This window comes from Triticum urartu, chromosome 7 (genome assembly GCF_003073215.2).
Source record: "Triticum urartu cultivar G1812 chromosome 7, Tu2.1, whole genome shotgun sequence".
In the NCBI taxonomy this organism is placed as follows: Eukaryota; Viridiplantae; Streptophyta; class Magnoliopsida; order Poales; family Poaceae; genus Triticum; species Triticum urartu.
In genome coordinates, this window is record NC_053028.1 from 84,895,912 (window position 1) to 84,923,186 (window position 27,275).

The following is a 27,275-nucleotide window of genomic DNA, read 5'->3' on the forward strand; positions in this document are numbered from 1 at the left end:
GCACACACACACATGTGTGTGTGTGTGTGGTTGCTCGCCATTGAGGCGACCGCGGAGCACTCTGCTCGCGTCCCTCCGCGCGCGCTCTGCCAACGGTTGGGCGTGCGCACGATCACGTTGGGGGGCCCGTATGCATGCGTTTGCACCGCGCGCGTTGCCACGCGATGCAGTTACGTGCGGCACGATGGAGTTACGCGCTGCAAATTAGACTGCCATCAGGGTCTGCCGATATTCCTAGCCGTCCAGCTTCCCCTTTAATTCCCACGGCCATTATAACCTTAGTCTCTTCAACCTTTCGATCGCGCCCCACAACACAGCAAGCACACCCACGACGACACATAGAGAGGGGATGTCCAACGATGCTCCAATAGAGTTCGGCGAGCATAGAATGGAGACCCACGCGAGGGAGATGGATCTCTCGATGGTGTACACCATCGACCCGGCCTTGGTGGACGACTACATCAACAGCGTCGAGCAATTGCTTGCTGGAGACAAGTACAAGGTGGTCGACATCGACCTCCAGTACACCGCCGGTCATCCCGGCATAGATCAGAAGGTTGCTGTCACCCAATTGTGTGTGCGCCATCATGTCCTCATCTACCACTACTGGATGGCCACAGAGCCTTGTGACCGTTTCAATAGGTTTGTCAACAGCACTGACTACAAGTTCGCCACGGTGGAAACCACCAACGATGTAAAAGCGCTCAGTGTTACGGGCTTGGCCTGCAAGAACCTTGTCGAAATCCGTGACCACTACAGGGTCTGGGGCAGCACGAAGAAGGACTCCTGGTTGAACTCGCATCGGCCATCATCGACCCCTACTACGAAAAGATGAAGCAGGATGCCCAGAGAACAAGTCCCGTATCCTGGCACGGGGCCTGGATGCAGCAACTGGATGAACCTCACCTCAGCTTTGCGACCAAGAGCGTGTACACATGCTACGAGATACACAGGCGGATCGTTGACATGAGGAAGTGCCTCGTTACCAAAATCGACAAGCCCGGATCGAGCCACAAGCAGAGCAAGCGTCACAAGAAGTAGATGATGATCAGATGATCGTTTATGCTAGTTAATCATGCATGTAATATATAGTTTACTTTATTGGTGTGTGGAAATGTCATGTGTGTAGTAGCCACCTATGTAATTACGCATGTAATAGTTTACTTTGGTGAGTGCAAATGTCATGGTTGTAGTAGCCACCTATGTAAGTGGTGTTTAATTTGGTTATGCAAGCATGTTCTTATAAGTGTGTGTGTGTGTGTGTGTGTCTCTCTCTCTCTCTATATATATATATACATCATTGTTCTGTATGCAATCCCATCGCACAACACACACGTCTTATTAGCAGTAATCATCTGTGTTATTATCGGTATTCACACACATTTCTAATTACAGACCTGTTTGTCGCGTATCACACACATTTTTTTCATTTGAACCGTTTCTGTTCTCATGTCTCAACGCAAACAGTTCATCCGAGTGAACCATATGCTGTACATCGCACACACCTTCATCTGGTTGCCCGTTTCTTTTGTTCCTCCTCATCGCAAACAGTTAATTGAGATGAATCGCCCTGCATCACACATGCAACTAAAATCTGAACTGTGTTTGATGCATCCTCCATCGCAAACGTTTTGCACCTTTTTGACGGGTTTTTTACACCACCGTTTGTGATTATGGCATCGCACACAGTTTCGTCGAAGGGTATCTGATCGTAGTGTCGCATTAGCAGCATCCTGTAGTAGTGCACGCTCTGTGATGCTGGCTTGGGATCCACAACTTCCAAGTCAGACATCATCAACGGCGACCACAAGGAGGGAATCCAGCTCTTCCAAGGGGAAAGAGCCCATCTGCTCTTCCAAGGGGAAAACGCCCGTCTGCGACATCAGGGAGGCCACCCTACAGTCGTGCTCTTCCAAGGGGAAGGTGCCCATCTGCGATAACATGGAGCGCATCCAGGGTCCGTGCTCTTTCCACGGGAACAAGCCCATCCGTGACGAGTGAGGAAACCCATGATTTGTTTTTGTCGTGCCTCTTCACAGGGGGGCCCATGATTTGTTTTGTCGTGCCTCTTCACAAGGGGAACCCATGATTTGTTTTGTCGAGTCCCTTTTGTAGTGTAGTGAGAATATGTCAGTTTTAATTGCTATATCTGGTTGTTTGTAGTATGCCTTGTTTATTTCAGTTGTTCACAACGTGATGCTCTATATGTGCACTTATTTACTGTGCAGTACATTTCATCAATCCAGTTTTAAACATACCGATAGGAATGCATATATTTGCTTGCTGTTAAGCCTGTTATAGCTAGCATATGCCTCTTTTAAAGTTTTTTGATTGTTCGGTTGTTGGTAGTTAGCATATGTCCAGTTTCAAATGCTATCTTTGGTTGTTCGTAGTATTCCTTGTTTATTCCAGTTATTCACAACGTGATGTTCCATATGTGAAAGTATGAACTGTGTAGTTCAATTTCATCACTACCAGTTTCAACAATACCACTATGAATGACTCAATTTGGTTGCTGCATCTTGTAGTTAACACACATTTCCATTTTTATTTAACAATAACCAGTGTACTTAGACCGGCACAATACCAGTTTGAATGACTATGTTTGCTTGTTGTTAAATGCTAGGCTTGTTGCAGTTAACACACATTTCCACTTGTTTTGCTTTACTAGCGTGGTTAAACCTGCACACTGAAGCTATCTTTTGGAGATTATTTTGTCTGCCATGGATAATTTTGATTGATGTTTAGCCTGTTGTGCTTAACATGCTTCTCGATGTACCTACATGGGACAATTTTAGGAATGAATGTTGTTTTCCATCGAGATTAGTTTCATCCCATGGCTTATATATGCTAACTGTTTAGGATATCGGTAGCTAGTACCATATAGGCCGGGGGCTGATAAGGGACTAATCGGTGAATCGGAATTTTAACTGGATATATCTACAACCCATTTATTGTTAGGTTAACTAGGGCCATATGTAATATATCTGAGGCTACATAGCAACATGCACTGTACTTAATGTCTAAATATGCAATCCTAGGCTACATAGCAACAAGGAAGAGTGTTACATTAATGTTCTGATGATGTCTAGATATACGTAGAAGAGCAATAGCAGTAGCAACAACAACAACACAACCCTATTTTGATACTCAACTTAGCTAGAGGTTAGACTTAGTTTCTAGCTCATGACTAACCCTGAACTAACTTCATCCAAAGAGTTGTTTGGATGGCAGGGTTAGATTGGCAATAAATGCACTAGGAGAACTGGTTCCAATTAGCACCTCTTGGGTTGGATAGTTTTTTTGGGTGGGTTATAGATGCAACTAGATCAAGCTAGCCCTCATATTTAGATATACTTTAGGGTTATTTGAGCCCGAACTAGCTCAAACTGAATGTAACCCATGGATACAACAGCAGTTAATCAGCCGATAATTTGTAAGAATGCATTAAACTCCTTCCAGCCCATAATATAAGATGTTAATTCATCTAATATGTGAGTATATTGGATGTTATAAAATATTATAAAAGTGTTGTACTACATCATTGTGCAATTGTTATTTAGCTTCTAATATTAACTTGGTGCTTTTAGGTACATATGTCATTGATAAAGATCCGCGCTTCGACCCTTTCTGCGTATGGGGCAATGAGATATCGATGAACCAGGATCAAGTGAGGAAGCTGGTAAAGATTGTTAGTGAAATGGGTCCAAAGATGGCAATTAAACTATTTGTTTACACTTTATCCAAAACAACAGCGAACTGCAGGATGGTAAGTAAGAAGTCTGCAGCCTTCTTTTTACTGCCCATAATGAGTTGTGAGATGACAATGTCTGAATCTTTTTCCTTTGCAGTGGTTGCCAAAGCAGTTTATTCAAGACTAACTCTCAAACTACATGATTAGTGGGCATGCAAAGGTTAAAGTATTTCTACCAGAACACGGTGATTATCTAGATGTTTTCATGAAGACCGTGAAGGATGGACGGTCGGCCATCACAAGGGATTGGACTAGAGTCGTGCGTGCCTTCTGCATGGAGGAGGGCACAATATGGGCATTTCGCTTCACCTTGTTCAGCAACCAGAATGTATTTCGCCTCTTTCTTTACCGTCTTTAATAGTACAAGTATACAACTGTGGTTCATCATTCTTTATTTGGTTCTTATATAATTCTTGAACATATGTACCTATGAATCGAATAATGCATTAGTTGTTTGAACCTGATGGATATGAATAAAGCTGTAGCATCCATTCAAATTCAAATCCAATACAATTTGAAATAGCAGTAATTAAATTATGGTGAAATTACGATCTCCAAGTCGTTATGGCACACACGGTTGGTAAAACACAAACGTTTGTGATATACACCATAATCCGAGATGGTTCACAGAGAGGAAACATGTGCATGAAGGTGACGCCTCGACAGTGGAGTCGCCGTAGGGGTAGCGATGGGGCACTGAGAAGGGAGGAGGTGGGGAGGGCTCCGGGGATGTGTCGGTGCGTGGGAAGGATCCGCCGACGACGAGATCCAGATCGAGCAGGGTGACGAGATTCGTTAGTGTTTTTTAACCTGGTTAATTTTCGTAGGTTTATTTTTGTAGATTTTTTTGCACACGGTTTTTTTCTGGATCGACTGGACGATTCCCGCCTAGACCTCGTGGGGGCATTGTTAGTGTTTTTTGTCGAGGGGCTGGTTACCTGCGGGAAGGTGGGAGGTGGGATCGAGGACGAAAAAAACCGTCTCTAGTGGGACGAAAATTGACCGGCGGAGACTACCAACTGCTCCATTAGAAGTAGAGATTCATATTTTCCACGTCTTTTGATTTCATTTTTTTCCTTTTTCACGTTTTTTTATACTTTCAAAAATATTCTTAATATATATACATATACTACCTTACATATTTAAAAAAAATATTAATCCAACATTTGAAGAAGTTAAGCGTGTATAAAAATAATGTTTCTTATGTATACCAACGATGTATATAAAAATATATATTATGTATTAAAACAATATTGATCGTATCTAAAAAAGTGTTAACCAAGCATTTGACAAAAAATACCTATTTGTTTATAAAAAATAATCATATATTATCAAAATGTTAAACATGTATAAAAAATGTTCTTGATGTATAACAAAATTTCACAATGTGTGTGAACAAAAAAGTCATCGAACAAAAAAGTCTTAAAAAGTGTTAATCATCTATTTCAAACATAATAGAGATGTACAAAAAATGTTCCTGGTGCATAGGAAAAATGTAGAACGTTTATTGAAAAAACTGAACATAAAAACATAGAAATTAACAAAATGTTGATTGTGTATAAATTTTTATTTCTATTCATATATTTCCAAAATGTAAAACATAAATTAAAACAGTACTCCTAATATATAACAAAAAGTACAATGTGCATAGAAAAAGTAGTCATAAAAATATTATTTTTTGAAAAATGCTAAAGGTCTACAAAAAATGTCCCTCATGTATATGGAAATTATAATCGTGTATTAAAAATCTGAACATTAGAACATGTTTTTCTAAATGTTGATCTTGTATAAAAAAGTTAGTCATAAATTTTAAAAGTATTAAGAATGTATTAAAAAATATTCCTAATATATTCAATGCGCATGAAAAAAGTAGTCAACAAGCAAATAAACTTTTTTGAAAATGTTTTAAACCAATCATAAAAAATGTTCTTGATGCATACATAAAATGTACAATATGGGTGTGCAAAAAATGTAGACATGTGTGGAAGAGAAAAAGAATAAAAAGCGGTGAAAACCGAAGAAACAGTAGAAAGAAACAAAAGAAACACATCAGAAACGAAGAAAAACGTAAAACCCGATTGTTTTAAGGGGTTTGGGTTGAAGATACATATCTCCTTTGGTTGGGCCCATTACCCATTGGGAAGAGGAGGAAGCCCGACTGGGCCAGCCCATTGGGCGGCGTCACATTACGCGGTATTATGGGCCGAAAAGAATCGCAAAAATGTGCGGCGCACTAGCGAGGAATCGAACTGGTGCCCCTGGTGAAGGGAGAGCTCCTGTTCGCCGCCCGCGAGCGGCAGAGGGTTGAGCCTTCGCTGAAACGAGCGCGCGTACGGGCCGGCCCATTCGCAACGCCGAAGGAAATATCAAGAAAAATAACAACGGGGATATGGAGTCGAACCGATTACCTCAATTGCGACAGCAGCAAGCAACACCAGTCGAACTAGCAACCATTGATAGCTCAACTGCAGCGTTAACTTCAAAGTAGTACTTAGTACAGAGGCAGATCCGGTTTTATTTCTCCATTTCCTATAGAAAATGTGAATAAATTTTCTTAAAAGATGAAAAATGTTTGAAAATTGTGAACAAATTTCAAACGTGAACAATTTTTTTGGAAAAGTGAATTTTTTTTAAAAAACATGAGCACAAATTTGAAATTCCGAACAGTTATTGAAACTTTTTATATAGGATGAACAAGTTTTCTATAGACATTGAACATTTTGGTAATATATGTTGAACAATATTTAAATACACATCGGCCATTTTTCATATACGCTGAACAATATTTAAATACACATTGAACACTTTGTGATATACGATGAAAAATATTTAAATACACAGTAAACATTTTTGGGATATATGCTGAACAATATTTAAATACACATTGAACATTTTGTGATATACGATGAACAATATTTACACAGTGAACAATTTTGGGATATACGCTGAACAATCTTTAAATACATATTGAACATTTTTTGATATACAATGAACAATATATAAATACACAGTGAACATTTTTGGGATATACGTTGAACAATTTTGAAATACACATTGAATAATTTATAAAAAGTACAATGAACATTATTTTAGTATATAGAAAACATTTTCTTAAATGTATGACGAACATTTTTGTAAATACACGTGTGAGCTCTTTGTATAATACACAGAAAAGAGAAGAAAACGAAAAAAATAAACAAAAAACTGAAAGAATAAACCAAAGAAAAGCAAATCTGAAAAAGAAAAAAATCGGAACAAAAACCGGTAGAGAAACCAAACCTGCAAGAGAGAAAAGCCCACAAAAGCAGAGTAAAGAAAAATCTAAACAGAAAACGAAAGAAGAAAACTAGAGAAAGAAAACCAAAAGAAATGCAGCAGATATCGTACGAAACAGAAGCGAGCTGCCCCCGAACAGCGAACGAAAAAGAACCCCCCACGTGAAACCCGAAGTGGGTCGGCCCAACTGATACCGCACGTGAGCGTCGCGGCTTCGTTTTGACGCCTGCGGGCGTCAAATAGGATCCGCCTGGTGAAGGTGTGTGTGTTCCTAGCCAGTGGAGCAGCGTTGTAGATTGTAAAGCAACACATACCTTAAAGAACGAACCACAGTCGCAGATTCGGATTGCGCTACTGTAGTAAAACAGAATCAATTACTATAGTGAATATTTTTTTGAAACAGATTGAGAAAATTTGAAATCTTTAATTTTTTATAAAAGCGTATATTTCTACAAGTATGAATATGTATATATTCTGAATTTATTAAAAAATTCAAAAACATACACGTATTTTGGTTTAGAAAGTTCAAACATTTCTTAAAAATGTGAACTTTTTTAAATTCGGAACAATTTTTGAAAATGAGAACAGTTTTTGAATTTGTGAACAAAAATCTGAAAAAAATAGAACATTGTATGAATTTACGAACAAAAAATTGAAACCAAGAACATTTTTTTAAATACAAACATTGTTTTGAATGTGTAAAAAATGAAATTCCTAGTCATTTTTTATTCGTGAACAAATTTTGTAAACAATAAAAAAACTAAAATTTATGAACATTTTTTGAATTTGTGAACAAATTGAAAACAAGAATAATATTTGAAATTTGAAGGTTTGAACTAATCTCGGTACAAAATCGTGATACTTATTTTGGATTGGAGGGTGTAATTTTTTAAAAAAAGTGAAATGTAAAAGAAAGAAAAAGGAAAAGGAAAACAAAAACAGAAAGAAAAATAATGCATTTTTTTAAATTTCCTTTTTAAAATATGAAATATATTGAAATTTGAATAGTATTTGAAATTCTTGAACATTTTCTCAAATAAAAGTTATAAAAAATAAAAACAAACAGAAATAGAAAAAAGAAAAATGAAAAGTGAAGGAAAAACGGTTCAGGAACCTTCTAGAAGGTTCTCAAAACCGGTAAAAACTGGCTAGGAACCTTCTAGAATGTTCCATCCCCGGTTCGTTCTAATTCTATTGTATACGCAAATGGGCCCGCCCATCCCCGGTTCGCTTGGTTCCCCTCTTTTGCGAAGCCCCGTCATTTTGACGCATGGAGCGTCATACATAAGTTTTTTCTCTCGAACCCCTCCTGCCATAGGAAACCTGCCGCTGCCACTGACCGAGACAACAAGCGCCGCCGCCGTCGCCGCCGCCGCCGCGCCTGCTCATGTCGTCGCCGCTCCTGCCGAACGCTCTCTTCGCCGCGCCGTCTTCGAGGAGACTCTCCCCACCCCCGCGGCGCGCCCTCACCTCAGGGGGTCACTTCCGCGTGACCCTGTTCGGTTAATCCCCTCACCAAAGGGATTGAAGGGGATTTTGACTTGCAAGGGATTTAATCCCTTCCAAACCTCTTCAAACCCTGCCTAACCGAACAAGCCCTGTATTCTCCATCCCACAGGATCCCCTCACCTCTCTGTTTGGTTCATCCATCATGGTAGTTGTGATGGTAAACTGTTATTGTGAATAAGTTCTGTTCTAATGCTATTGTTCCTGTTGAAACTAGGAGTGGTACTGCACGTGTTTGCCGTCATGATCATTCTAACAAAATGCATAATTTTTTGCCTCAGGTTCCAGTGATTCTCACTTATAAGTTATAAAGGTTCGACGTATGGCGCTAACCTGATTGCGCAAGCAGGTCCGATCTCTGCACACGCACCCTCCCCTTTTTAATTCAATTAGATAAATATCGTATTCGATACCAAGGCGGCAATTTCAAGCCTAGTCCATTTCAATAATTACAGGTTCTAGACCCGGGAAAAAATAGACATATTCCTCAATTAACACAAAAGTACAATTCCAATCGAAACTTAAGAAACTACAACCAAAATTTAAGAAACAAGAACCGGAACTTAAGTTCCGATTGTTGATGTTTTATAAATTCGAAAGGGCCAGACATATATATATTATAAAGAAAGTAATCCAGCTCATTGATTCCTACCACTTAATCTTAATTTTGTATCTTCCTGGAGAGGGAACTCCGGGAATACTAATTCCAGTTTTGTTATAGTTTTTTTTTCTTGGCCTGAGCAGCGACTCTGTATTGGCTTTTGTTATAGCTTTTTTTCTATTTTGTTGAACTGCCTTCCTTTCAGGGAACACCTTTGTATCCTAAAATTGATGTTATGCTATGGGACTCAGAGAAGTTTGCCCTTGACTGAAAGAGGTTTGTCATGTTGATTGTTTTTGTAGATCTTCACTTTTCTGCACAAAAGTAGACCATGTTTTTGATTTATATTATCTAATGAAACCAAATGTTGTGTCCCTGAGAAACCAACTTCATATTTTATGACAGACTTACCATTTGCTCCTCTTAGGCTGTGCTTGAATATTTTCTTAGGAGGGAAATGCTCCCCTTGGTATTTCTTTAGCCATTTCGTTTGTATAAGTTTTTGGGCTTACTGATCCTTCTGGCATTTTTTCAGTTGACGAAGATAATGGATGGGATTTAGGATTCTTGAATCATCTGAAGCCAAACCTGCGAAGAGCTCACGGCTGGAGAAAATAGTTGCTCCGGTACTGAAATCATGTCGATTTAGATTCGTCTATTGAAGTTTTATTTCGATTTACCTTTTCTTTTAACTATTATGTCTGTTATATCTGAAATCTGTTTTGTCTCTCCCCACTTGTATATCTTGCTATCTTGGGATCGGCATGGATCTTTTCTAAATTGAGAATAAGGTTCTATTAGCTGCTGGTGCAGTTTGGTGCTTAAGATCTTAGCATTACCAACTTATTTTTGAGAACCTGGAAAAAATTGCGCACTGAATGTCTTAGTTGGCCTGTGAAATCAGATGGTTCTTGTGACTCCGGTCTGATTATTTTTAATTACCATTTGTGCAATAAGTTTCAGTGTAAGATTAGCTATTTACATAGGAATGGAGCTAGTCCTTTTCAGTCCTTTCCCTGCTATGAAATTAGATGGTTCTTGTGAGCCATGTGGTTTCTTTGGTTTTATATATACTTTTAGGTAACATCTGTCAAATAAGTTTTTGTGTAAGATTAGCTATTCTGTAGTTCAAAAAGGCGCTCTCACCTAGGCGTGCTTAAGCGCTGGGCGTTGGCAGCCCCAGGCTCTCAAAAAAGCGGCCGGCGAGAAATCAGTCTTTTCTGGTGAGGAATCAATCTCCCAGCGAGGATTCATCCTCCGTGACAAGGGTTCAACCACTCTGACAACAAGTCGACTGATTCCGGCGAGGGATTGAGATTCTCTGGCTGGTTCTCATCGGCGCAGCAAGGGAGAAAGGAGAGGAAGAGGCAGCATCGGTGCAGCAAAGGGAGACAGGAAGAGGCAGCGCATAAGCGAGTTGGGTGCGAGTAGGTCCCAAAACGTATAGTTAACACCCAACGCCTTTTTGAACCTTGGCAACTGACTTAGTGTCTTTTTCAATCATTTCCCTGCTGTACTAATTAAGGTTTTATGAATTTTACATCTTCGACAGGAGGCTAACAGTAACAATGATTCGAAAGCACCAGTTTCTATGCGCATTGTGATGTCTTCATTGGGTATTTCTGGTTTCTTCTCCCATGTTATGACCGGGCAGACTTATGCCCGTAGGAGGCCCACCGGGCAGATTTAGTTAGGGGCTTGGCCCACAAGTTATCTTATTTTTTAGCATCGTGGTTATATATACTAGCTGTAAGACTATTTTTGAGATTAAGCAATAAGAAGAATTCTATTGCCCGGCTCCCAGAGGAGCCGGACCCTAAACCCTAGCCGCCCCCTCTCTCAACCGCCGCCTCCCTCCTTCCACCTCGCAACGGCGCCTGCGGGTTGGCCGCCGCGCCCTCGCCCATGTCCACTCCCGTCCTTCCCCTACAACCTGAGGAGCAGGTCCGGTAGGACCCTGGGTTCTACCAATTTGGTATCCAGAGACTCGGGTTCGATCACGTCTTCATCAACACCCATGCCGCCGCTGCCCGTCGTCACCACCGCCCCGATGACCACCGTCGGGGCCCCCACGCTGTCGGGCCCGATCACCACCGCGGGTTCCCCATCGCCGCCGGCCCCAGTCACCTCCGCGCCGCCAACGACCACCGTCTTCACGCCGAAACAGGTCACCAGCACGTTGCGGGATCTCGTGACGTCCGTCCAAGGACTCTACCTGTACCTAGCAGGGCCGTAAGCACCGCCTCCGGCTGCGCCGATCGCCGCCTACGGCCACCCCGCGCTACCGTGGCCGTCCCAAGGCATGCCTGCAAGCGGCGGGCCACCGTTGCTGCCGTTCCAGGCGGGGCACCCCAGCGGCCTGCCACCGCCGCTGCTGCAGCATCATCAGCCTCCAGCCGCGGCTCCTCTATGGCCGTAGTGGCCAACTCCGCCCCCCGAAGCACCCATCGCGCCTTCCCACCCTCCACCACAGACGCTGCAACCATCGGCGCCACCTCTGCCCAGCTCGGGGGCGTCCTCGCCGGCCGGCCTGCCGATCCATCAGGTCCGGTTCCCGCCCTTCCCGTCGCCACTACCAACTTGGCGGCTGGATCTTCGCCATCACCGGTCTACACCACGGCTCCAGAACAGATGACCCCGTTCCCGCAGTTCGACGGGCCATTCGGCTCCGCGGGTCACTACCCGGACTACTCCGACCAGGCACCACCCGCCTCGCTGTTCCGCACCTCCGAGCCAGTTCGACACGGCGCTCCGACCCAGACACCGCCGCGGTTCGCCAAAATCGACTTCGCCACATATGACGGCACGGAGGACCCCCTCAACTGGCTCAACCAGTGCGACCAGTTCTTTCACGGGCAGCGCACCCTCGCACCGGAGCGTACCTTGGTCGCCTCTTACCACCTCCGTGGCGCGGCACAGACATGGTATTACGCCCTCGGGCAGGACGAGGGCCGCATGCCCCCTTGGGAGCGCTTCCGCGAGCTCTGCCTCCTTCGCTTTGGGCCTCCGATCCTCGGGAGCTGCCTGGCGGAGCTCGGCCGCCTTCCCTTCACCTCCACGGTGCAAGACTTCGTTGACCGTTTCCAGGCCCTGGCGTGCCACGCGTCGGGCGTGACGATGCAGCAGCGGGCCGACCTCTTCGTCGGTGGACTTCCGGGTCACATCCGCGTGGACGTAGAGCTTCGTGGACCGCAGGATCTCCAGACGGCCATGTATTACGCCCGCCTTCGAGTGTCGCGCCCAGGCCATGCAGCGGGCAGCCCCGGCTCGCGGAGGCCGACAGGCCGCCTGGCAGCCCCCTGCGCCGGGCCGGCCACCCCCGGCCGCCCCGACGACTACCACCCCGGCCGTGACGCGGCCCTTCCGTCGTCTCTCTCCGGCGGAGCAGATGGAGCGGCGGCGCCAGGGCCTCTGCTATAACTGCGATGAGCTCCATACGCCGAGCCATGTCTGCTCGTGCCTCTTCTACTTGGAGACGACCGACTACATCAAGGAGGACGCCCTGGTCGACGGGGCCGACGCACTGCCACACCCAGCGACTGCTGAGGTCGCACCCGCGGCCGCCCCGGCGACGACACTCGTGGTCGCCCATACCGGTTCAACACTCCCCTTGATGGGTGGTAGACATCTATCATCCCCATCTTGTCACACGCCAAGTTACAGTCCTTTGTTCCCAGTCCCTTTGCCAAGCAGTCTGCAAAGTGCTGCCCAGAGCTGACATGTGTAAGGCTGATGATCCCAGCATCAAGTTTCTCTTTAATGAAGAAGCGATCAATTTCCACATGCTTCGTCCTATCATGTTGAACTGAGTTATTAGCAATGGCTATAGCTGACTGGTTGTCACACCACACCCTCAAGGGTCCCTTCCTCAGAAGTTTCAACTCGCACAGTAGGTGCTTCACCCAGAGCATATCACACAACCCTTGAGATAATGCTCTATACTCAGCTTCTGCTGTTGATCTAGAGACAACAGTCTGTATCTTGCTTCTCCATGACACCAAATTTCCTCCCACAAACACACAGTAGCCTGAAGTTGATCTTCTATCATCTTGACAACTAGCCCAATCAGAGTCACTATAGCGATCCACCTCAAGAGGTCCACTCTTCGCAAACCACAATCCTTTTCCCGGAGTCCCCTTCAAGTATCCCAGGATTCTGTGAACAATATCAAGATGTCCACTTCTTGGTTCATGCTCAGAACCGCCACGGTGTACATAATGTCAGGCTTGTATGACACAAGTACAATAACCTCCCAACCAGCTTCTGATAATCTTCCTTATTCACTAGCTCACCTGATTGTGCTCACTTGATGATTTTGTTCAATCGGAGTAGGGGCTGCACGACATCCCATCATGCCCATGTCACTCAAGAGATCCAAGGTGTATTTTCGTTGGCACAAAGATATTCCCTTCTCTGTCCGAGCCAGTTCTATGCCAAGGAAGTATGTTAGATTGCCCAAGTCTTTTACCTCAAACTCCTTGCATAGACAACCCTTCAATCTCTATTTCCTCATCATCTCCAGTGATGATAATGTCATCCACATAAACAGCAAGAATGGTGATCTTCGTTTCAGAGTGCCTGTAGAACATTGTGTGGTCACCGTTACACTGACCATACCCCATGCCACGGACAACACGTCTGAACCTATCAAACCATGCCCTCGGTGATTGCTTCAGTCCATACAAGGATTTCTTCAGCCTGTATACCTTCCCCATGGTCTCTGAAGTACCAAAACCTGGTGGTATCTCCATGTACACTTCTTCCTGCAACTCACCATGCAAGAAGGCATTCTTGACATCTAATTGATGCAATTTCCACCCAAAGTTTGCAGCACAGGAGACCAATATCCTTACTGTGTTCATCTTTGCCACGGGAGCAAACGTCTCATCGTAGTCAATTCCATAAGTTTGACTATATCCTCTGGCGACCAATCTGGCCTTATACTGTTCCACCTTCTCTTCGGGATTCTACTTCACTTTATAGATCCACTTACAACTCACTGCTTTCTTTTCTGCTGGCAATGTGGTTAGCACCCACGTCTTGTTTTTTCCCAATGCTTCCAACTCCTCTATCATCGCTTCATGCCACTTCGGATCTTGCTTTGTGGCCCTCCATTCTTTTGGGATTGACACAGTTTGAAGAGACGCAACAAACACTCTAATAGGAAGGAGACAAAGCCTCATAAGACACATAATTTTCCAGTGTCATGATCATCAAAAACCTCCGGTGGTAAAGCCTTTTGTGTTGCTTCACGTGTCCCCTTTCGCAACGCAATAGGCAGTTCCACTGTGTCAGATGAGCTTGCACCACTGCCTTGCTGCTCCCCCTGCACTTGTGGTTGCCATCGAGAATATACCAGACGAGTGTCAGATGAGTCATGCACTTGTGGCACTTGTGGTTGTCGTCGAGAGTATACTAGGGGAGTCTTCTCCATCGATCTCGAATAGGGAGTTGGAGATTACCAATCTGAATGGAACCCACTGGTGGCTGGACTTGAACCTGCACATCACCATCAGTGAGAGTACCAACTGGAATTGTACCCACAATTGGCTGGACTTGAAACCGCACATCATCATCAGTGTTGGTGTCCACAGAACCCTCCTGAGTGCGAGATACAACCTTCTCCCCCTCTTGACCATTCTGCACAGAGTGTGAATGGTCAAGCCCTTGAAACAACACACTTAGATCTGTGGGGTCACCATAGAATGGCTCAGACTCCCTGAAGGTGACATCCATACTGACAAACCTACGCTTCTCAGAGGGACACCAACATGTATACCCCTGTTGACTAGAAGAATAGCCCAGAAAAATACACTTCACTGCTTGCGGATCAAGTTTCCCAACAGAAGGATGATGATCACGAACAAAACAAGTACTGCCAAACAACTTTGGGGGAACAACAAACTTAGTTTCTCCATATACTAGCTCACACGGCGATTTCATGCCTAGTATTCTTGATGATGTCCGGTTGATCAGGTATGTGGCTGTCATAACTGCTTCACTCCACCAGAACTTGGGCACATTCATTGTAAACATCAATGACCGAGCAACCTCAAGAATATGTCGATTCTTCCTTTCTGCCACTCCATTCTGAGGAGGGGTGTCTAGGCATGATGTTTGATGAAGAATACCTTGATCAGACAAGAAGGCCCCAAAGGTGTTGTTCACATACTATGTACCATTGTCAGTCCTGATCACCTGCACCTGCACCTGAAATTGATTCTTCACGAAGGCATGGAAATTCTGAAAACAGCTAAACACCTCATCTGTGTGACGCATCAAATAAAGCCAAGTCATACGAGAATAGCAATCAATGAATGTAACAAAGTACTTCATTCCGTTCATTGACACAACTGGGAAAGTCCATACACCCGAATGAATCAACACAAAAGGGGATATGCTTCTAAGTCCCTTACTCACATATAAGGCTCTTGTGTGTTTGTTTGGCATATTCGCAAGCATCACATGCCAACTTGCCCTTGCCTATCCCACACATAACATCCGGAAAGATTCTACTCATCTTATCAAAAGATATATGCCCCATCTACAGTGATGGATCATCGCCTCCTTCTTCTTGTCCTCCATGGTCGCAGCACACACCAAGTCCGGCTGCACCTCCTGGTCCATGTACCAGAGCCCCCTACGCCTGGTGCCAGTCCCAACCATCTGCCTCGTCTGTCACTCCTGAATCACCCAACCGAATTTATCAAGGATCACACGACAGTCTATGTCATCAATGAGAGCACTGAAAGATACCAAATTGACAGGAAAAGCTGGCACATGTAAAACTGAGGATAGGGAGATGGTTGGAGTGCACTTTACTGTACCAACCCCTATGACATGTTTTGTGCCATCAACCGTTTGTATAGTGCCCGTGTGAGAAGGGGGATGCTTATTGTAAGACTCGAACACACAGAATTTACTAGCAACATGCTTAGATGCTCCAGAGTCAAGAACCCACTCTGGAGCGCTTTCATTAGTAGCAAGAGATGCTCTTTCCGAATTACCTTCATCAGTGGAGGCCTAGTGAGCAAAGTGACCATAGGCTACATCATTGCCTTTTGACGTCCCCATGTCTCCTGCAACGGCCATGTGAGCTCTCTGACCCCTCGAGTGTCCCGAGTAGCCACCTCTCCCCTAGAAGCCTGACCCCCTAAGGTCTGTGAGTATCCACCTCTACCTCTAGCACTCCTGCCTCTGCCAGTTCCCCCTCTGTTGTATCCCCTGCCTCTGCCACGAGTTGGACATTCCCTCTTCCAGTGTCCTACCTCCCCACAGATATGACATTTGTTGGGATCTCCCCACTCCATGCGCTCAGCGACTGCAAATGTCGAAGCTGGCACAACCTTCACGTTTGCATGCTCAAGAGTAGGCGCACCTCCTCTTGAGTCATCACTGCAATAGCCTTGGCAATGGTAGGCAGACTAGGTTGGTGCAGCAGAGAAGCCTTCATGCCATCAAAGCAACCTTTGCAGCCAGCCAAAAGTTTCAGCACACGTCTGTGTGCCATCCATTTGTGCCCTGACTCGATTGAAGCCGCATCATAGAGTTCCAAAGGGTCGCGGTTATCCTGGTCAGCCCACGGAGCCTGCAGTTCTGCCACGTATGCCATCACTGACATGTCATCATCTTGGCGCAGCAACCTAATCTTGTCCTCAATCTGAGCAATGAGCATGACATTGCCCTTGCCAGAGTACTGGGTGGACAGAATCTTCCATATCTCAGCAGGTGTGGATAGTCCCTCCACGGAGCGTCCAATGGAGGGCACCATGGAGTTAAACAACCACACCATAAGTACAGAGTGGATGGCCGTCCACCTCTTTCCCTTTGCACTACACTTGTCTCCTGGTTCTGCAACGATGCCCAACAAATGTCCATCAAGCTCCTTCTGCTCCACAGCCCACAAAGCCCTCCTGGACCAACTCAAATAATTTGTCGCCCCCTCTAGCTTCATGTCCAGGGGCGGCATTTTGAGTTTCTGAGACACTTCCTGTCAGGGAACGATGGCCCTAGAGTTGGACTCTGCGAGGATCTTCGCGAGCTTCTCGAAAGCCTCAGCAACAACATTTGGTTCAGCCGTCGTTGGTCGGGATAAACAGCAGCAGTAGCCCTCAGAATAACACACTCCAGTTACTCAACAGTAGCAGCTCTCAACGACGGCAACCACACCGCAGCAAGTCCCCAAAAGAAAATTTGGATCCACAGCCTCACGAGCAAGCTGCAGAGACAAATAGCAACAGCAGACACAACAGCGGTCCAGCTCGAGGACTTCCTAATCCAAATCGAGCTCCCACAGAGCCGCACCTCCTCTGCCGCGCTGCCACAGCACCGTCAGCCGCCTCTGCTCCTAGCTCCGTCGTCGCCGGCCACGCAGCTCCCGCGCCGTGCCATCACGTCACAGCACCGCCGCCTCTCGCGCACGCGCACGGCTGCGCCCGCAGCCGCCTCTCCCCGCCTGGCCCTGCCTGGGTCCCGCCACCTCGCTAGCGAGTGACTACGCCGCCGCCGCCTGGTCTGATACCATGTTGGTACGGGAGGGAAGTACCTTCAGACAGGATTCCTTCTTGTGTCTGGTGGCTCGCGTGGTACACTGTGTGGCAGCTCGCACGGGGCAGAGGAGAAGCACCTCTTCTAGGTCAGATCCACTCATGGGCTTGGGCCCAACAGACATATCAAGATGGGCTAGGGTCCATACTGGTTCAACAGTGGGCAGCTACTTGAGCTAGTCGTTCTTGGAAGGGTTGAAGAACCGGCTGACAAGGAGAGCTCATAATGGAAGAAGTGGAGTGTCACCAACTCCCTGGCCTAGATATTGAACTCCATGATTCTAGGCTTTGCAGTGTCTGTTGAGGCATTGCCAAATGCTTCTACTGTGTGGAGTATGCTTGTCCACGAGGTATTCCGGTAAGGGAAACCTGATGCTCATGTCTTAAATTAAAGACAAGATCCATGTTGTTCGTCAAGGTGAAGAACCATGCTAGTGTATGTGAATAAGCTGCAACACCTTTGAGCAGATCTGGATCAGTGTGATCCCCTTGAGCTTCCACATGCAGAGTCCATGGAGATTAGTGTGATCCCCTTGAGTTTCCACATGCGGAGTCCATGGAGATTGACAGGGAGTGGGTTCAGCACAGGTGTGTGATGCAGTTTCTAAAAGGCCTAGATCAAGCTTTTGAGAGTAGGCATGTTGCGCTGCTAGATGAGCCGACGTTTGTGTCTCTTGATGAGGCCATTGTTGTGATGTCCCAAGAAGAGGCACGCCTGCAGTCAAGAGATGGAAATGAATATGTTTATAGAGTGGCTAACCCGCGAGGTTTTGGGGAGTTCCTGCAGAAGAGACATAGGCCGAGGGTAGTGTTGGCAGTAGCAGCCGAGGTGGTTGGAATGGGAGTGGTGGTTCTTGGAATGCTCCCAAGGCAAATGTAGCTGCTTCAGCTGAAGGAAAGCAACCTGCAGGAGGGCAGGAGACTACTACTAGCTATGCCAACTTTGTCGATACAAATGAAGGTAACATTGAACACACATCAATAGCAGACCATAAAATAAACTCTAAATGGTGCTTGACTCTGGAGCATCACAACATGTTGCAGGAGACTTTTAATGAGTTTAAACCTTATGTTCCACACTCTCTCGCACATCAGAAAAACATTCACATAGCAGATAGGACAGCCCAACTCATCACAGGTGTTGGGATAGTTAGTTGCACACCGAATATTGGATTATCCTCAGTGTTGCATATGCTAGCTTTTCCCATGAACTTAGTGTCCTTGAGTGCTTTGGTTGACCAAATTGATTGCCGAATAATTCTTGACAAGGTTGAGTTCTTGATCCATGAGATCGGCGGGCAGGAGTCTTTGGAACTGGAACAAGGTGTAGGGGGTTGTGGTACATGAAGCGCAACATGATGGACCGGGACGCAATGGGCATGCTAGCTGTTGTTGCTGAGGATAAGGAGACTAGAGACTTAATCCATCACTGTAGGATGGGACATGTGTCTTTTGGTAAAGTGTCTCAAGTATTTCCTGATGTAATGAGTGGTGTGTTAGGTTACTGGCCATTGGGCGTTTCCAGTGACTTTAGTCCCACCTCGGTTACGGGAGGAGGCTAGAACCACCTTATAAGGGAGAGAGCCACAGTCCCTTCAAGCTAGTCTTTTGGGATGTGATGGGCTCTCTGCTTGTAGTCGTGGGCCAGAGACACTAACAGGGCATGGACAAGAGCAAGCTGCACCGTGATGTGTGTGAGTTTGCTAAACATGAGAACCTCATATGTGAGTAAGGGGATTGGGAGCATATTTCCTTTTGTGTTAATCCACTCTGATGTATGTAGTACTTCGTTATGTTCATTGATTGCCATTCGCGGATGACTTGGATCTATCTTCTGAAACATAAAGATGAAGTGTTTCAATGTTTTTTATGCACTTGTTCAGACTCGATTTAATGTGAAAATTCAAGCACTCAGACCCGACAACGGCATCGAGTATGTTAACAAGTAGGATGCAAATTTGGAACCTTTAGGGTACCCTCCGACCCTACTTAGTTCAACCAAATGAATTAAAGTTTCAAAATTGAGGTGATTCTGAATTTTTTTTAGTTCATTTAGTTGAACAAAAGGGGGTCACAGGGTACCCTCAAGGTTTCAAATTCGCATGCCTATTAACAAGGTAATTGGTGCTTTCATGTTGGACAAGGGCATCCTGCATCAAACATCTTGTCCGGACACACCTCAGAATGGGATGGCATGGAGGAAAAGTCGCCACCTGCTAGAGGTGGCCCGGGCATTGATGTTCACCATGAATGTGCCCAGGTTCTTGTGGAGTGAAGCTGTCATGATGGTCACTTTCTTGATCAACCACAAGCCATCCCGGGTCACATGTATGAAATCAAGGTGTGAGTTGGTTTTCATAGAAAATAAATTTCCAGATCCCCCCAAGGTGTTTCGTTGCACTTGTTTTGTTCGTGATCATAGGCCATCAGTAAACAAATTGGATCATCGGGAAGTCAAGTGTATCTTTATTGGGTATTCTTCAAGATAAAGAGGATATAAATGCTGGAGTCCGTCTGTGAGGCGGACATTTGTGAGCATGGATGTTACGTTCCGTGAATCGGAACCTTTTTATGGTGAGAAAGCTGATCTAAATGTCTTGTTTGAAGAACTAGACTAATGTCCCCAACCGGAAATTGGTCAAGAGGGGGGAGAGTAGTAGCACACATATGCGAATGATGCAGTAGTTACCTTTAGCAACATGCGGCTCATTAGTAACTCTTGTGGTGCATGTAATACAAGCATTAGCTTCCACCGGTGATGTAGTTACACCGGCTCAGACTGGTAGTGTGACGAGGTGGACAGCAGGACAACAGAGCAAGGTGAACAACTAAAGGTGTATTCACGGAAGCGTGCACCAACTCAGATTGGTAGTGTGCCAAGGTGGACAACAGAGCAAGAGAAGGAGCTAAAGGTGTATTCATGGAAGCAAGGTGGTGGGGTTGCACATCAGGGAGCAACTAGATCAGCCACTGACGGAACAACAGGGTAGTACTCATGTGATTTCCATCTCCTCTAACGCAGACTAGGCTGAAGGGTCAATTAAGGGGAAAATTGCATTGAGAACTATTCGAGCAACAACAAGGATACCAGAGAAATGGTATAGGTTTGATGACAGTGATATTGGGAAGTATGTCTCCTATGAAGCATTATCTTCATCCCACAAAACATTTGTTGCTTCTCCTCAATCTGTGTCAATTCCGACTGACTGGAAGAAGGCAAAGGACTCAAAGTGGCGACTGGCCATGGTGGAAGAGCTGGAGGCTCTGTGTAAGAACAAGACATGGGTACTAACATCCCTTCCAACAGGAAAGAAGGCATAGCTGCAAGTGGGTATACACTGTGAAGTAGAATGTAGAAGGGCATGTTGAAAGGCGAGGAGGTACAACCAAGACATTGACTACGATGAGACCTTTGCTCCAGTAACAAACATGAACACCACGAGGATTCTGATCTCATATGCAGCCGACTAAGAATATACTGGAATAATCGGGGAGGCGTGAACTGATTAAGAATCCTGTCAGGGAGGAGTACATCACATCTAGCTTACAAAATGTGACATTCCAGCATTCCCATCTAAAAGAGGAATGGTGTGAACCGACATGACTAGACCCACTCCCACCCCCACCCACCCCGTTGTCGTTGTGTTCTACTCCCCTCCTAAAAAGTCTCACTGCTCCCTTAACCCTCGATGCTCCCTCAACACTAGCCGCTTCCCTCAAGCCTTGCCACAAACTTCCCATTCTCTACTTTCTATCTCTACCTCTGACACGACCTCCATTCTCTTAGTTTTACTTTGGCGGTGCTACGTAGGTCCACTCATCACTGTGGTTATGAGCACAAGGTGGACAACCACATAACAAATCATCGATAATCAAATTCATGAGTAAGCACTTGGCGGATCAACTCGTTGATGATCAGAACTTTGAGTCCATGGTGGCTAATTCCATGGCGGATCAGCTCGTTGATGACCATATTATGGATTTAATGGAGGACACCACCTCTAGTTTTTGTGACAATTACAATCTTGGTGAGTTCACTCCTCTTTTCTGCTGGTTTGTCTGTACAGTCTTTTGTGGAATATGGCAACGATCTATCATGGAGGTGGTGAAGAGTAAAATCGATGATGAAACTTAGGGGAATTGGTCATCGGAGTAGTTTTTTTTCCTACCATGAGAACACCAACTCATCCCAATTCTCATGTAATTTGGGTTGCCATTCGTTATTTGAATATTTTTATGTGTAAAGATCATGGCATGCCTTCATCCATTTCTGATCATGCAAATTTTGTTTCCCTTTCTTCCCTTATATGTAGAGAAAATGCAACTAGGAGGCAACCCCTTGATCAATTATGGTGAGTTCCTGTGTTCTACTCACTACAACCACCGCTCCGGAGGTGTGTGTGGGGGGGGGGGAGTGAACCGTGTTTCCCTTCCCACAAGTGAATACAGGTAGGGTTAGGTTTTAGTGTCCGGCATGAGGGCAATGAGGGTGTTTAATATTCTTTTATCGTTTCTTCCTCGCCATGGTTAAATTGAAGATTTGGTGGCCTTTGTTGGCTCGTTGTCCGCTCAGGGTAGCGAGATTCGTTTTTTTGTTTGTGGATGGAGGTTGTTGCTTCTCGGAGGCAAGTTGTCGAGATGAGATCGACGATGGCTTTGTTACAGGGGTGGTTGTCCGAAGTGTTAAGCTTCATGCACTAGCCAACGCAACCAAAAGTCTGAACTGATGGAAAGGTGTAGGCACCCACATATACACTTCAACACCCCCTCTCACATGTGATGCGGGAACTAAGTGAATAGAGTCAGAGGTATGGCTCAAGGCCTATATGTGGACGCAGAGGGGGCAACAACAATTTTTGGATAAATTGCGAAAGCCAGGACTTGAACTCAAGACCTTAGGCTCTGATACCATGTTAAGCTTCATGCACTAGCCAATGTAACCAAAAGTCCAAACTGATGGAAAGGGACAGGCAATCTACATATACACTTCAACACAAAGTTGGTTGATATAGCGTTCTTCCATAATATCGTGGCGAGATCCATGTGGTGGATCCAGACCTAGGTCAACACGGGGTTGTCCCACTGCCAATGTGACTCAATTCTTGCGATGAGCCTATTATTCGACTCTCAATTAGTCTTCGATGATGGCACTTAGTTCTTGCATTGATGGAGGTTTGGCTTCTCAAATGAACACCTTGATGGTGACTAAGGTTGGCAGTAACCATGGCCTTGGTGTGTGCAAGAGCCACTTAGCGCCTAATATTAATTTTCTATTCCGTGGGTTCTTTCCTACACAAATTCCAATGACTTCTCGCGGTCTCTAGCAGTTTTCGATGCATTTTATCCAAGCCTTGTTGATATGAGGATGCACGATTACTACGAAAAATGTGATTAGGTAAAACCTAAACCATCTAATGTATAACATCGGCTCGAGTGCACGGTAACCACACCCCTCTAACCTATCCCTCACACAATGTAAATCCAAACATGGCCAACTTGAAAAGATAACCATTGGTGGACTCCAACAGTGCCCATGAAAGTCCAAGGATGGCATAGCTATTAATCAAAAATCTAAAGATGGCATAGTAATTAGTCAAAATCCAAAGATGGCATAACTATTAATCAAAAATCCAAAGATGGCATAGCAATCAATGAAAATCCATATTTGGATTTTCATTTATTTTTTGCCATCTTTGGGTTTTCATTTAATGATTTGCCATCTTTGGATTTGTATTTATTACTATGCTATCCATCTTTGGGTTATCATTTATTGTTTGCCATATTCGGATTTTCTTTTATTTTTTGCCATCTTTGGGTTTTCATTTAATGATTTGCCCATAAAACAAAATATCCACGACAATTTTAGATCCCAAAGTAAATATCTTTTTACTAAAAATGCAGTCACCCCCTTCATTGTAGGATAGTCACCACCACAAAATGGTGAAAGGACAACTGTAAATAGCTCATGTAAATTCCATGTATTTTTGGGGTCCTCTATGAAATTTTGACCCGCCCTTTCCCTATAAAAGCTCTGGATTTGTTCATATGTTTGGTACTGAGTTGTCGAGAAAAAATTGAAGGGGGGAGTTTTCTGGTTGTTGTTGTGTCGAGAGGTGAAAGGGAAGGAGGGGCCATGTCGGAGGCGGCGGGTGAGGCGGCATATGGTGCGGACATGCCCGAGAGCCCGCTTCATCCTCAGCCACAACCCATCGTTGGTGGCCGCCTGGACGACGCCCACGAAGGTAACGCTTCCTATTCTGCACCGCACTCATCGTGTCCCACGGCCAACAACGGTGTTGTGCATGTGCCTGCCATGAGCGCGAGCTCTGAGCCACCCAAGCAGAAGCGCGGCCGCCCGCGGAAGTACACCCCAGATGGTACCAAGCCACCAGCTATCTTCCCGGCACCATATCCTATTGGTGTTGTCGCTTCCCCGACACCTGTTCTACCCCCGGGCTTCACGTTGGGATTGTGGGGCGTAGGCGTCGTGAGGCCCCAGGCACCACTGCCGTCGCCATTACCGCCACCACCCTTTGAGAATTCAAAACAACGGGCCAAGAAGAAGAGGGTATGGCCGCCGAGGTCCACAACCAGCAAGAAGCAGCGGGAGTTGGCAGTAGCAGGTATATAGCATTCTTTCTTGCCTCTGTTAGTCAACGCATGTAGAGTAGCGAAAAGAGCAAAAGTGCATAGATGGATATGATTGTTAGATGGTATTCAAGTCCTGATAATTATATGTAGTAACGACCACCGCAAAATGACCAGAGGCAGCAGTCCTGCCCAACTCAACTGGCCTAACTCTCACCTTTTAGGAATGCTAGAAAAAAATATGACCTTTCTCGCTAGTTAGTCTAAAATATTACTGCTAAGGTGTCAGTACTTATACCTGGTATTCTTAATGTTAGCATATTGGTTTGTACATTATATCAAGCATGGAATTATTTATCTATGTTGGACATTCAGTAAGAGTTGCCACATGTTAGACATGGAAACTAAGCTTTCGTTGGGATTCCTCGCAGAAGTATTCGTGGTGCTTTGGAATTATATTTCTAGGATGTTAGTTCAGTCATGTACTATTTATAGGCTCATGCTCATCAGTGCTATAATCAGTTTGCCAACATCACAATATATTTCCCAATGGTTTATAATTTGAAACGGATCTCTTCTTTTTCCGGCAGAGCCAGATGCGACTGGATTCGTTCCTCAGGTCATCACAATCCAAGGTGGAGAGGTAAATTTTCCTACTCTTATGATGCTCCTAGAGACATTGCAGTGATCTATTAATATTTTATCATAGTATCTGGATACTACTGGATATCAGGGTATCTAATTGAAGTGGTGGTTCCTTTTAGAAAAATATGATTTTTGTGTGTGGATATATTTAGTGTTAAATATTAAAAATATTTAGTGAAGTTGCCCCTACTTAACGTTATGTGAGCTGTACATATATATTTTCACTTGCACTTCATATGTTTGTTAAAACTTACAATAAATATTGCTTCTTTTTCCTGGCCATATAGAAGCTCCTGCTTAGTATGATTATGTGTATGTGTTGTCTGCTTCTGCAAGAAATAATTGTATTTTCTCATGTCTATGTATTTCAACATATTCAAAAGTTGTTTCATCGACTCCACATGTGCACGAGGCGTTCAGTAATAAGTTGGAGCTTCAGTATGATGAACATGAATGCAATTATGAAGTTAGGCCATTTATTAAATTCTCATAGATATCCAGACAAGATTAGTTTTCATTTTTTGTTACTTGTGATATGAGCGTATTTTTTAATACTGGTGAAATTCATCTGTTCGGTTGTTCCATTTATTTAATGTATTCCCGATTCAATGGCCAAGTTTTCTTTCTTGATTCTTCTAGCACATTTTTTTAACCGGTTATATCTATATCCATCGTACATTATTTTGAAGAGAGCTTGGTGGTGTCCCTCACATTTCCTGTTTTTAAATATCTTTCCCATCTTTTCCATAGGTTATCTATTACTACTACTTATGCATGTATCATTCTAAAATTCTAATAAGGAATCCATGGCTTCAGGATGTAGCAGCGAAAGTCATCTCCTATTGTGGGAATGGGTGGGCAGTTTGTATCCTGTCTGCCGAGGGCGCTGTATGCAATGTGACACTGAAGCAACCAGCTTCTTCCTGTGGAACTGTTATTTATGAGGTTTGCTTTATTGTTTTTGCTTGGAATCTGTACACTGGAAATCCCTTTTTGGTGGTATGCTTTACAAATTATACTTCAGCTCCAACCAAATTAAGAGAATGGTAAAGCAAAATGAAATGTGAAGTAGTAGTAGTTAAAGAAATTGCCTAATTGTATCCATTATCAACGTTTTGTAGTTCTGGTCTTCCAAATAAATGTCGTTGTTTGGCCTCTAGAGATGCTGCTAATCCAATGCTAAACAATATCTAATTCCTTGCATTCAATATGCAGGGCTATTTTGACATTGTCTCTTTGTCTGGCATGTATCTGCTGTCAAAAAGTAATGGACTGAGCACTCTAAAAGGTGGATTCAGTATTTCGCTTGTTGGTCATGATGGATCTCTCTTCGGCGGTGGGTTAGCAGGACCTCTGATTGCAGCTTCACCTGTTCAGGTTACCATCTTTCACTTGGATTAACATGCTTCTAAACGACCAACTAAGAACTTTATTCCATATACGTCAATTAGCTCCCACTCTATCTTCCTCTGTTTGTTGAAGTAGTTAAAGGCTATGTGTGCTTCCTAAGTCTGGAAAACTATATGGAACAAAAGTGTGCTGCCATACGATATACATTGTACACATATTAATATCCCTATGTAAAATCAGTATTTGCTTCTTTTTATATGTACTAGATTCTTAGGGAAATGGCATGGTTTTACGAAAATACACATCTATTGCAAGTGAGAACCTTGTGCGTCCTCTTAATGCTTTGCATTTTGTTGCGCTGATGCGCAGGTGGTCTTTGGAAGGTTTGCCGCTGATGAAAAAGAGGAGATCAAACAGGATGTGGCCAGTGGAAGGTTTGCAGCTGATGAAAAAGAGGAGATCAAACAGGATGTGGCCAGTGGAGGGTTTGCAGATGATGAAAAGGAGGAGATCAAACAGGATGTGGCCAGTGGAGGGTTTGCAGCTGATGAAAAAGAGGAGATCAAACAGGATGTGGCCAGTGGAACTCCAGGTGCTACTACACCGACTGCTGCCCCGAATGAAACCTCCAGTGGCCCAGGAAGCCCATCAAACTAGAGTCCGGCTTGCACATTCAACACAGATTTCCTATTTCCAGATGCCAGTCAGCTTAAATTCCAAGCTTTTCGCTCCTAGCTCCAAATGCTTATTTTTCCCTACTATTTCCAGACGCTTAGCTTTCTGCTCGTACTTGTTGAACTTTTCAGTCTCGTTATATGTTGTATGGCCCATGCGTGTGGTCAAGTTATGTTTTTGAACCTGAATGATGCTTCGTGATATTATAGTTAATGAAACATTTCATGGTCATATTGCGCACATCTGATCAGTGAAAACGTAATGCCATTCTCGAGGGTAACCTGCTACTCTTGGTCCTCACCCCACAACTTTCATCGATTCCCAGCTCCAGTTT

The 27,275-nt window shown here is 44.6% G+C and overlaps 1 protein-coding gene across 5 annotated transcripts; it reads left to right on the top strand.

Annotated features, from left to right (window-relative positions):
• The first annotated feature begins 8,293 nt into the window (after positions 1 to 8,293).
• Positions 8,294 to 27,181, top strand: LOC125519039 (AT-hook motif nuclear-localized protein 2-like). 5 transcript variants are annotated; one of them, XM_048683923.1, is made up of 9 exons: positions 8,294 to 8,696; positions 8,818 to 8,885; positions 9,343 to 9,413; positions 9,673 to 9,763; positions 23,764 to 24,306; positions 24,862 to 24,914; positions 25,733 to 25,861; positions 26,132 to 26,293; positions 26,636 to 27,181. In XM_048683923.1, exons 5-9 carry the CDS (start codon positions 23,817 to 23,819, stop codon positions 26,921 to 26,923), a joined length of 1,122 nt encoding a protein of 373 aa, XP_048539880.1. In that variant the 5' UTR covers positions 8,294 to 8,696; positions 8,818 to 8,885; positions 9,343 to 9,413; positions 9,673 to 9,763; positions 23,764 to 23,816; the 3' UTR covers positions 26,924 to 27,181. The 5 variants fall into 5 exon arrangements, with proteins under 5 accessions (XP_048539880.1, XP_048539881.1, XP_048539883.1 ...); XM_048683924.1 differs by having other exon boundaries at positions 23,795 to 24,306; XM_048683926.1 differs by having other exon boundaries at positions 8,294 to 8,684.
• The last annotated feature ends 94 nt before the right edge of the window (positions 27,182 to 27,275 follow it).

Excerpts from the sequence above, each read along its gene's own strand:
- LOC125519039 (XM_048683925.1), top strand. The coding sequence starts at position 23,817 with ATGTCGGAGGCGGCGGGTGAGGCGGCATATGGTGCGGACATGCCCGAG. Across the intron at positions 24,307-24,861 it reads GCGGGAGTTGGCAGTAGCAG|AGCCAGATGCGACTGGATTC; the intron begins GTATATAGCATT and ends TTTTTCCGGCAG. Across the intron at positions 24,915-25,732 it reads TCACAATCCAAGGTGGAGAG|GATGTAGCAGCGAAAGTCAT; the intron begins GTAAATTTTCCT and ends CCATGGCTTCAG.